General features: G+C 33.3%; 1 protein-coding gene across 1 annotated transcript in view; it reads right to left on the bottom strand.

Moving 5' to 3' along the window:
- Positions 1-3,682: 3,682 nt before the first annotated feature.
- The window catches only part of LOC106458810 (RNA-binding protein 1-like), a 16,157-nt gene continuing 7,557 nt past the window's right edge, over positions 3,683-12,282 (bottom strand). The window contains exons 2-3 of the mRNA XM_022385157.1: positions 10,841-11,059; positions 3,683-3,773 (exon numbers count right to left, since the gene is read on the bottom strand). Coding sequence (XP_022240865.1) covers positions 3,683-3,773; positions 10,841-11,049 — 300 coding nt within the window. The 5' untranslated portion in view covers positions 11,050-11,059. The remainder of the gene's footprint in view (positions 3,774-10,840; positions 11,060-12,282) is intronic.

Raw genomic sequence — 12,282 nt, 5'->3', positions numbered from 1 at the left:
GGGTTGTAATTATAATAACTAGCAAAGTAATGCATGTGGGTTATCATGTGCTGTTGCTAGTGGTAGGGCAAATAGGATTTTAGGTTGTGTCTACAGAAATATTGAATACTGAAGTCTAGAGAGGTTATAGTTTCACTGTATAGGTCACTGGTTAGGCCAAATTTGGAATATTGTGTTCAGTCTTGGACTCCTTATCTGAGGAATGACATTGAATTGTTGGAAAGGGTTCAGAGAAGGGTTACTAGAATGGGGTCTGGGATGGCGGGTTGTAATATGAGGAGAGGCTGAAATCTCTGAAATTGTTTTCTTTGAAAAAATGAGACTTAGGGGGGATCTGATTGAGGTGTTTAAGATTGTAAAGGGAATTGATAGTGTTGATGTATCATCTCTTTTTCATATTTAACAGTGAGAATAGTAGGGCTACAAATACAAAGTTTGGCAAGGTAGGAGTCATCTTCAACTAAGACAGTTTCATTTTTCTAACAGGGTGGTTGGCCTTTGGATGTTGTAGAGGCAGTAAATTTAAGAGAGTTTAAGAAAAAGCTTGATAAGTATATGAATGATAAGGGCTGGCTTTAAGATTTTAATTTTAATTATTTTAATTTAGTTTACAGGATGGAACAGCTGAGACGGACCAATAGGCCCCACGTTGTCCCAAGACGTTATGTTATTAATGTTTTGACTTATCAGATAACAGTTACATTCAATAAGGCAATTTGAATTTCAGGGAATGTTACAGACTAGTGATGGTGTGGACAAGGTTTATAGTTGGATTAAAGTTTAGCTTTTTAGTAAAATGTGATGAATAAAATATTGATACAAAGGGGAGTTCCTGGATATTTGTTTAATGTTGTCTTTGATGACTTTATCAATAGTACCTAAACTATTTTTCTTCTGTTCATGTCTGGTTCTCTTCAGACATTGTTTTCAGTGATATGTTTGGTTTCTTTGAGATGTTCAAAACCATGTGAAGGTCTTTTAAGATGTTCCTTAAGCCTGGTGTTTATTTCTCTCCTGGTTTCTCCAAATTTAAAGTGTTTACCAGAGTTACATCTGATTTTGTAAATCACTCTGTTGTTTATATTTTCAGTGGGGAAATTGTTAGTAATAAAGTTTTAGATTTTAATTCCTAGCTTTTTGTATGATAAGGATATTTATGTCAATGTTTTTTTCTTCATGAATCATTCCCATAATCCAATAAAGTTATCCCTGAAGTGTTGATGTAAGGAACTCCAGTAGTGATAAAGTTGAAGTTGTTTTCATCTTTAATATCATAGATCACAAATAAAAATGAACTCAGCAGTATAGCTAGTTAAAGTGTTCTGTTCATTATCGTGATCAGTAGCCTATATTACCATCTACATCTAATTATTACTAAGTATCTAATTTTTATTTTATTTATCAAAAACATTAGTTACTTCATGGGATATTTTGTTATATATTTTTAATTATATATACTCTGAAGCAGTGTTGGAGTAATTGTTGAAAACTGTACATCTATAACAGCATTTGTTTATGATGTTTGAAAGTTTTAAGTAATAGAGTTTTCAAATTACTGTAGTTATATTTTTTGTATCTTTAAGTAAAGCTCCAAATTAAATACCTACAGTAATAAAGAAATATTAGTGTTTATGTATTCCTTTGTTTCTTAAATGTTACTTTCTTTAACAGTAATGGTTAGAATGTTTGATGAATCTATGTTCTAACTATAAGATTTATTTTACATTGTTAGTTTAATGTATGAATTTAAGGACTAGCTTAAATTTCCTAAGCTTGCAAATCCTTGTGAGGTATTATTTGGATTGTAACAGAAAATATTGCTAACACTGAGAGCATTCTAATCTTTATAAGTAAGGACAATAAGTACTTTAAGATAAGGCTATGATGATCAGATATCTATTATTGTAATGGTTAGTAACCTATACAATCACTTAAATTTAATTATTAATCTATACTTTTATGATATTCAAATATCCTGCACATAAAGTTTGGTAATTGTCAAAAAGATATCTAAATACACTGTAACCATTATTAAATGAACAATCAACTTCATGCACTAACTCATTGCTTAAAAAAAAGCTTATTTAATACTCAAGAAATTCATACAAAGATCTACAGCATTTTTTTTCAGAACATAACAGAGCTTGAAACTCTCAATGATCCACTAGCTGGGTCAGCGGGAATTCTTGTATACCACTAAGTTTTATATACAATGTACCACTGTAGTGACAATAAATCAATAAAAGTGGTGAAAATAGCACAAGGTATTAATTTATTCAGAACCATCAAGTTAAAAAACTGACCTTCAAAAGATATCTTTAGTATATGCCTACTGCAATGGGCCTAGAGAAGCAGTTGGATCAAATTCTTGCTCTATTATTACACATTCAGTGGAACATTTCCAAAATTTTAGCTGTTAGCTATTGTGTCACATTGATCTAGCACTGCTCATCTCTCATGTTTATCATTTTCAACATTACCATAAATACAATAACCTGCATTGGAGGTCATGCATACCAAAGAAACTGTATTCAACAGCATTCTGTGTGCATGCATGAGGTCGTGTCACCCTTCTATTGGTGGAGGGCTTTAGTCACATGATGATGTCATCATGCACCAGCACAGTTCATGCTAAAACACGTGAAATTAGATGGGAATTGTCTCAAGGCTAATGACATGCAAATCTCTAAGACAGATGCATAAGAAACATAGCTAAACTGTGTGAAAAGTTGTCATTCAGAATAAAGTTTCACACTTACAGATGTAGAAGAATATGATTTACATTTGAAAACAACAGAGTACAAAATAGAAAAAAAAACATTGATAAGTGATTCATTTATACATTCAGGTAATTAAACAAAGGTTTCACTTATAACAATACAATCATAAGAATCTTTATTATTTTAACATTTAAATAACACAAACATTTAAAATTATTTTTTGTCCATCACAAAAGTTTTACAAAAAATGAACTAAAATGAAGACTATACTTTTTCAAGATTCAAGGATGCTAAAATAAAAATAAAACTAATGACCTGAGTTATCAACAAACATCACCTGTAAGCAACCAGCAATATTTTGTAATTAACCTAATATTTTGAGAAAGTTCTCATCTAACACACAGTGATAAATTCAATTTATTTAATATGCCATCCTTCTGCCTTTTATGTTGTTTTATTTCAAAATAATGGCACCGACAATTTCCTGCTTCTGGAATCTAATGAAAAAATGCATTAGGTTTGCAAACTTTAATGGACTGTAACTGTCTGTTAAACTAAACAACATATCAGCTTCAATATTGAGACCTTCTTCTCAAATCTAATGTCTTCTTTGCTAATGTTAAAAGCTGTTATCCTTTTAAATATGGGAAACAGGACAGCCCCCCATTTCCAAATCAGTTGAGAACTTAATACATTGCCATTAAATACTACTGATATCATTAACTTCCCTTATAATAAGAATACACAAAAGGCTCAGAAAATAGATAAATCATTAAACAAGAAGCCCACTACCTAGACACATTCAGAAGATAAATATGCCTCTTGAATGCATCTCAAAAATATTTTAAATATCTGTACATATATATATACTTTTGAGTTATTAATACCTTGTCTATAATAACTTTTTCCATTTGAATGTAGTCTTGTGTTAACTATATATACATATATAATAATAATTAATTTTACCGAGGTGGAGGTGGAGGAGGCCTACGACTTCCACGTCTAGATCGTCCATGGGATAATTCAACACGAACCCGGGAGCCACAAAGCCTCCTAAGAATGAAATATAATTATTGATACCTATTATTCAAAAATATCATCTAGGTTATCTATTGATTCTAACTAAATGTTACTCTAAAGATTCTATCACTTAAATTTTCAACAGTTAAATCTATGTTAAAAACTATTTGTTCCCTGGAAACATCAAGGTTTTAAGCTCTTTGTTAATAAATTTAAACATCTGAACAAGACACTGTATCATAATGATATTGCATTTATGGACTGATGAAAATAAAAAAAATATACAATCTAAAAAGTATGTCCAATCGCATGGTAATACAGTGTTTTATCTTCACTATCCTTCCTTTTTATTTATGCATGCATTACTGTGGGCATGTGTATTAATATTTTTGGCAGAGGTGGATAAATACCATATTTGGCTATAAAACTAGGTGAGGTCACCCTAGGTAAATTCTGTGTTTAATTGGAAAGCTATAAGAAAATAAGGGGGAAAACTTTCTTAAGAAATCAAATTTTAATGATATAAAATGCCAAAGTTACCTACCTGGTGTACATAAAATAAAAGTAGGCAAAAATATCAACCCTCACCTCAAATATTATCTTAAGTCGTATGGAAAAACAGAAAGAAAAAAATGTTTGCTAACATCTGAATAATATTTGCATAGAAACTATCATCTCTTGATAATATAACTATCCATGTCTTGTTCCATTTATCATTTAACTTCTTTTCTAAGGGTTTATTAGTAGGTTTCTGTTTCTGCCCATTTATGATGTCACAGCATTACTTGTCAGTTTGAAAGGAGTGGCTACCACAAGTAAGTTGAAATGCTAAAATCTTAATCAGTTTCTGCTGGCATGCTTCTCCTGTATGGGAGTCAAGCAGAAGCACACAATTAGTCTGGTTGTTGAAACATTGGACCTGGAAAAACTCATTACCAAGCCGTATTTGGTACCATTAGAAGCAGAATTTTATTGTGCAAAATATCCAAAATCCGTAAAAATCTACTTCGGGGAAGTATCGTAATATGCAAATTAGCTAATTAATATTCACTAATTGATAAATTTGAGTTTATAATTTTATAACAACTATTCTTAGTCACAATAATATCACATTATGACATATTTTAATAGCTTTCATGTCATCAAGATGAAATAATTATTACTTATATTCAGTGGTTGGAATCAAATATTTTAACAACAGGTTCTCTCACTAGCAGCATGCCATATTGATCCGATAGAGACCAAAGATTATATGTAAAATATATTTATATTATATTATATGTAATATATACAATTTATATTACTTTTAATCTAGTCTATTTCATAAAAAGCATTTACTGACACTTATTAGTATGTTTATTTAATTATTTTTTTATATTTTGCTGTATATTTAAGTAACAATCATGATAGAAAATATAAGTTATAAAAGTTTGTACCGGTGCGAACCGGCTGAATCCCATCACTGCTTATATTACTTAATTAACTTCATTAGACAATAAATTCACAAGTTACTAATATAAACATTCAGGATTTGTTATCATGCTACCCATAAATGCCAACTAAATATTTTCATGTTAGGGACAGACACATAAATATAATTTGCAAATTATTTCATAATATTCCTATAATTTATATTTCATATGTGCATAAGTAGGTGGTGGTATGGTCTAAAATGTAAAATGGGCACATTATAATATACACATTAAGTCCAAGAACGAAATGTTTACGTGTTGCACTTGTTTTATTACAAACGATATCATGGCTAAAAATCAAGATTATCAAGTCAAATTATTATAGATGAAGTAAAAATAAAACTGGTTTTCATACAGTGATATTGTTCATACATCATGTTCACTGTTTTCTTTCTCAAACAAGTCTAACTCTACAGCATTCCTACAACTGTTATCATTACATCCTGAAAAAGGCTTCAGTCCACTTTTAGGACATGAGCATGCATTTCACCCACAAGGATTTTGTGAAGATTTACACTTGCAGTGAATCATGTTCAGGATATCCTGTGTTCCTGCTTCCAAGTCAGTTTGCACTGGTATAAATTTCTGACCTTCTAGTTCCCATCCCCACAGGGTTGTGTTAATGTCATGTGACATCAGACTTTTCCATTGTACCATTTACAGATGTACCCTGAGACAGTGGAAGTGAGCTGCAAGCTCTGTCAGAGGCAGCTTTTCAAGAAGAAGATTTGAAGTTCCAGCAGCTGATATCCTCATATATGTTGTGTTTGCAACGTGTCCAAGGTTTCACTTTCTTTGCCCCCACACAACAGCACCAGCAGAGCCAAACCCGCTTTTGAAACATCTTTTTGTGTAGCATCAAATGTTTCGAAAACATAGGACATTTTTGCATTTACTTCAGAATTATTAATCTTCTTCAGAGTAGCATCTTCTCCTTGACCATACAAAGCAGATGTTGTGTCACAACCTCCCCAAGCTTGAATGAAGAGAAGCCATTGAAGAATTTTGTCTTCAATATTACTTCAGATATCTCGGATACTGTACAGTTTTAGACCTTTCATTTGTGTTCTTTTTGGTTCAGACCTAGGGAATATATCAGACATCCTTGGTTGGAAGTGGTACAAGAACAATATCGGAAAGTCTGTGTTAACAGCAACAATGATTACTGTTTTGTTTCTATTTTCAGCAAGCTTGATTGCACGAGACAATTTTTGTATCGGCATCACTCTTGGCATGTACTACTTCGTGTCCATCAGAGGTTAGATAGAGTGCCAGCATAGCAATGAACTGGGTCTTGTTTTCCTCAGTGACAGATTCTTCAATTTTCACATACGTTCATGATCTTTTGTTAACTGTTCTTTGCAATAACTATCAAGAACTATAAGGCTTCAGCCATATCATGTGTGAACATATCTGTGATAATACTGAAATACTTGGTGATATGATCCAGTGGTATCCCATTTCACTCAATGTAAAAGTGCTCCACCATTGAGAAAAAACTTTGTTCAAGTTGGTGCAAGAGGTTCTGCCATTCTTTGCACAAGAAAATCAGCCAAGCTTGCTTTGCTATAAGTTCTCAACAAGAGTTATCAGGTGATTAAAAAGATTGATAGCATTGATGTGAACTTCCTGTGGCAAATTTTGATTCCTTTTTTGAAGACCCAGCAGGATCTTGACTTGGTCTGTTTTCTTCATTGATACATCAAATACTTTTTTGTTGTCAAATTTAGCTTGAAATTTGGCTCAGACTTCATCAGCATCATCATAATTTATTCTATCTTGTGCTTCAGTGGTAAGACTAGTAGCAAGACATTGAAGTTTAGATTCCTTGGGATAAAAGGGATCGAATGTGTCACGCCAGATTATGGTCTTCAAAACATCATTGCAGTCAAGATTCATTCTTGACTTTGTCAGATCTACATTAAGTTCACTACTGATGTGTTGTGTATCAGTCATGAATATCACTGATTCATGGAAACTGGCACAGATATGCATACTATAGATCCAGGTATGTCAAACTGATTCCGTTATACCTCTCCCACCTGTCAACCCTCTATGACTTTTAATTGAATCATGACTTACTCTATCACTAGGTCTGTCCACGGGCCAGCTCAGTATCTATTGAATCTTTGACTTATGTGGTAGTCATGCTTCAAGAGTTTGTTGTATAACCAAGGGTGCTCTCATAGCAAGTGACATCATCTGTAGACAAAGTCATGCAGATTTAACATAATTGTTATGACCAATAGCTGCAAGCAAATAAATCATATGGCTCACTGCAACAAGATGCAGGTGCCAATCACCAGTTCTTTCAGCTTGTATAAACAGTCTGACTCTTTCAATATACTGCATGTACTGTAGCCATCGTTTTGCTGTTCTTGATTTTTCTGAGAGCAAATTCCTGTAACTGTCGAGAGACATTTATAGTTTTCCAAGTTCTATGGATGAAGTTACCTCTTCAATGGGGAATTTTTTTCTGCAATACACTGGCTCATCTTGAGCTTTGGGGCTTTTTACTTCCTGATCATCATGAGAGTTAGGTGTGTCATCAACCAGTATATCAACATTATCGTTTTCAAAACATAGAGGGTCAGAGATGCTTTCATCAGGTACAACTGTCATTTTTTCAGACACTTTCTGTTCTTTGCAAGGCATTATTGTACACAACAACTTTGTCATCAGTGCTGCTTCTATCAGCATATGTCCTCTTAATGCATGAAATACAGCATGTCTGGTTAGCATGTAACACACTACATTTGACACATAGTTCAGTTCTAAAGCCTGCACTAGTCCTCACCCACTCATCACTGACGCAATGCTTCCTAGGTAGCTCATAAGCATATGGAATCGCCCTAAACGACACACCGTGTTCATAGAGTTTGTTTTGATTATAGGCACAGCTTTGATCCACAATGGTTGGTCAAACATTATGCAAGGAACTTCGATGTTGAGTTTGAGAGCTTGGTCCTGAACATACAACAGTGTGGAACAGATGCAGGTTTCATCTGCTGGATTCAAATTCATGATAGGCAGGAACTTAACTGCAGACTTTGATGATTGTGCACCACTCCTGACATCTTGCATGACCAGCTGGACTTCAGTTCCAACCTATTTTGTGATATAAGCTCTGATAGCTACAGAAGGTCAAAGGAAACTGTTGTTGGTAATGTGTATGGAACCTGGAGCTCTAGAAGAGGTACATATACAATGGAAGACAATCCAGGTGTATCTGGCATTTGATACACAATAATAGGAATTACTTTGGCCCTCACAAGCTCGCTAGCTGATATTCGTTTCAGTCTTGCAATAGCCTTTTTTTTTGAGGCAGAATGAAACTTTATTGCTTTTGAAGCTGCTATGATTCCCGTGTCATCGATTAATGCTACATTATGGTTCATATTATCTGCAACCCACTGCATGAAACTTCCAGGAAAGCTCTCTACTGGCAAGGTGTCTTCAATCATTTTATCTTGGATTGCAGAATGCTTGTACCTTTGTACTTCATTGTATTAAATTGAAAATCCCAATCTTGCTGGTTCATTGATCAACCATTTTTGATCCATACACACTGTCTGGTTCGACACCCAACCCCAAAAGGACTGGAAGATAACAGATCGTGGTCTGGATGCATGTATAATGCACTAGCCAATGCTAAGTTGTTTAATCTCTGATGACAGTAATGTTTGCATCATTAGTTTCAAAAAAGGTGGAATCCACTCTCTGCCTAACTTCATGTCTTTGCTTTCCTTATTCGTTGGGTAAGAGTCCATGATGTATGCTTCATGTCAAAATTTGGACCTGATGATTTTACATGCTGCTTTTATGATCCTCTCTGCATTGTCATTGGTTATTTCTTTTCTGTCACCACACCATTTGTCGTTGATACTATAATCAGCCATATTACGAAAACATACCATGTTACTTTTCCTTCTATTTCAGTGAAAAAACATGTGGTCACCATATCTTTCCTGTAGTTTATGTTTAATTCTTTTACTGGAATGGATTTTGTTAATGTCATGCTCAATGGAGATTTGGGCCATTTGATCATGTAGGTCATTCAGTGTGTACAGTTCAACATCACTACATGATTCAAGTCACTGACACAATTCATTGAAAACATCCATCATGTCTTTAGTTTCAGGCCATCCAACTGATTGCTGAACTTCTGTTGTTTCTTGTAAAGGTTGTCCCAACATGAAACAAGAATGGCAGGCCTTCAGCAACAACAAAATCATAACACTGCTGAAGTTGCCCTTTTACTTCAACAGCCCAAGTGTCATTCCTCTTTTTAATCATGGTGAGAACATTTTTTTGAAAATGTTAATGTATGGATTATTCAAATTCTATCAGTGCAAATTGAATTTGTAAAAAAACAATCACTTTTCCAATCAAAACAATCCCTCTCTGATTGCAGTTTTTTTTGTTTACAATTTGATGCATCTTCCTTGAATACATATATTTTAATTATTTTATGACTTGTACAATTCTGTCTACAAATTTGGTGAATGGGAACAGTAATAGATTTATCTGGCTTAGCTAATATACCTTTCAAAAGCACAGTCAAATTTGTGTCACCTCTAAGTCGGCTGAAATGCAACCAATCCTTTCTTAATCATGACTATTTTCTTATCAGTAGATATAGCTCCTTCATTTTCAAAACCTTTCAGACAAATGACACACATTTTATTCACGACAATAATTTTGGTATTGCAATGTGATTCACATTTTTAGCACACTTCAATTGTATCAAGGTCTCACTAGAGGAGAGGGTAAAATATATATTATGGATGTATATCAACGATATATCAAATTAGTGTCTTTTTTTTAGATTAAGAACGATTCCAGCCATTGCAGATTGAAGTCACTTGAGCGATAATACTGAAAATCCTAGAAAGTGCAATTGTAGCATTAACTACTTCAGCAGAAAGGTGGTTGTTTGTAACAGAATGTGAACGTTGCTTTTGTAAAATGTTTGATGCTGATAAATCAATTTTCATATATAAGACTATTGATTTACTTAAATATTCTAGACAACAGAATGCTAACTTCTATGCTTTAGAAATTTGCTTACTAAGTTCTCTCCGACCTTATATTTCTTTCTTTATTTATTTGTTTAATACATTTATATTTTTTAAATAAAGTATTATAATTTGAGCTTACACTAAGATATGAATGCTCGTTTGTTTCTAAAACATTGATACTTAATATTGTGATGCTAACTCATCAAACATAGTGTAAAATATAAAGTCATCATCAACAAACGTATCTGCATGTTACATAATTTCCCCAAAGCAAATTTTTGTGGATTTTGGCTATGTTACAGTGGAAAGAATTCTGCTTCAATGACATCAGATATGGATTGTAAATATGGATTACGAGTTTTGTAATTTTTGCCTGTTTGATGACCAGATCAAAAATACAGCAAAGGTAAATTCTGTAAAAGGACTGGGGGAAGAGTACCCTGTAACACAAGACTGCAGGCTAAGTTGTCAAGAGAAAAATAAGAGCCACATGATAATAGTAACTAGATTTTTGAGAGACAAAACTAAGGAAGACTACAAAATAAAAATGTGATCCTTAAGTACTAACATTTATTATTGCAGAAATAGTTATGAACAAACCACTTACGTTCCATCCATTGCTCGAACAGCATCTTCAGCATCTCTGTTATCTTCAAACTCAACAAATGCAAATCCAGGAGGATTACGAGCAACCCATACATTTCTAAGGGGCCCAAATTTGTTGAATGCTGCCTCTAATTCATGTTTAGCTACCCCACTGCCAAGGTTGCCAACATAAACCTTACAGTCCAAGCTCCAACTCTGATGTCTAGACATTCTTTTTTATCTATAAATGAAAGAAGAAGAAAAAAGAGGAGAGGACATAAACTTTAGGCCATTTAAGGCTGTGAAGTGTGCAATGAACAAGGTGACAAATGGTTAAGTATTTTTTATATATAGTCAACTTTACACAGTATAGTATGTTATTTTTTACATTTACTCTTTCAGGATTACTCTCTTAAACTAACTGCAGAATGAATTAGTTAGCAGGAGCCAAGGCTTAAATGAAAGATTACCAATTATGTGAATTATGTGGTAAAGATGGGCTCAGTTAAGCAGGTTAGGTATTTGTATATTTAAGGAAGTGCTCATGATTTTCATTAATAATGGTTTAAATTAAACTTCCATAATGGTGAGAAAGCTTGGGAAATAAAGAATAAAAATACTGATGGGATAGCTATGACATTGAGGAGACAGGAAAACAATGTACAGCACAACAAGTTAAATAACAGTTTTAAAGATAAGTCATTCATATTTCAAGATAAGCATAATAGATGCATGAATAATCTTAGCTGCTATTACTCTAACATCAGGAGTATTAGGAACAAAATAGATGAGTTCAGGGTTCAAGATGAAATTACAAAAGGTGATATAACTGGAACTAGTGAAACTTGGTTAGATCTAAGAAAATTAGTAATACACATTTTATAATTCCAGGTTATAAGTTATTTGATAATGATAGACATTTTAAGACAGAAATTGGGATGGCTCTTTATATAACAAAGAGCTGCATCCTGTTGGGACTAAAGACATCATAAACAATAATCAAGAGATTGAATCTATACAGGTAACAATCAGTTCTTAGTTTTAGCTGGGAACTGTTAGAAGCCTTTTGATTAGATAGATGTCAATGAGGATTTATACAAGGTCAGGGTAGTTATAACAATAATGAATAAAGTAGCATAGAAGATGAAACCTAACTGGCTTGCTAAAGATATATAGGAAAAAAATCAGGGCCAAAAACCATAATTTTAATAGGTTTAAACTGACAAAAGGTGAAAGATTTATAGCACTATAAAAAAACTGGGGATTTGGTTTAAAAAATATATAACAAAAATAGGAAATCCAAAAGGGCTTCTAAGAAACACCTGGCTGATAATGTTGGTTGGTTGGTGCTTTATGGCATAAAGCAGCATGGCTATCTGCGCCAAACAACCGGTAAAAATAAGGAAAGTATATTAATGTAAAATGTAAAAAAACAGCAAGTTAAAACCAATACATGTCGATAAA

The sequence above is a fragment of the Limulus polyphemus genome, unplaced genomic scaffold (assembly GCF_000517525.1).
Source record: "Limulus polyphemus unplaced genomic scaffold, Limulus_polyphemus-2.1.2 Scaffold519, whole genome shotgun sequence".
NCBI classification, from domain to species: Eukaryota; Metazoa; Arthropoda; class Merostomata; order Xiphosura; family Limulidae; genus Limulus; species Limulus polyphemus.
The sequence above is the reverse complement of the archived record's forward strand: the minus strand, read 5'-3'. Positions and strand labels throughout refer to the sequence as shown.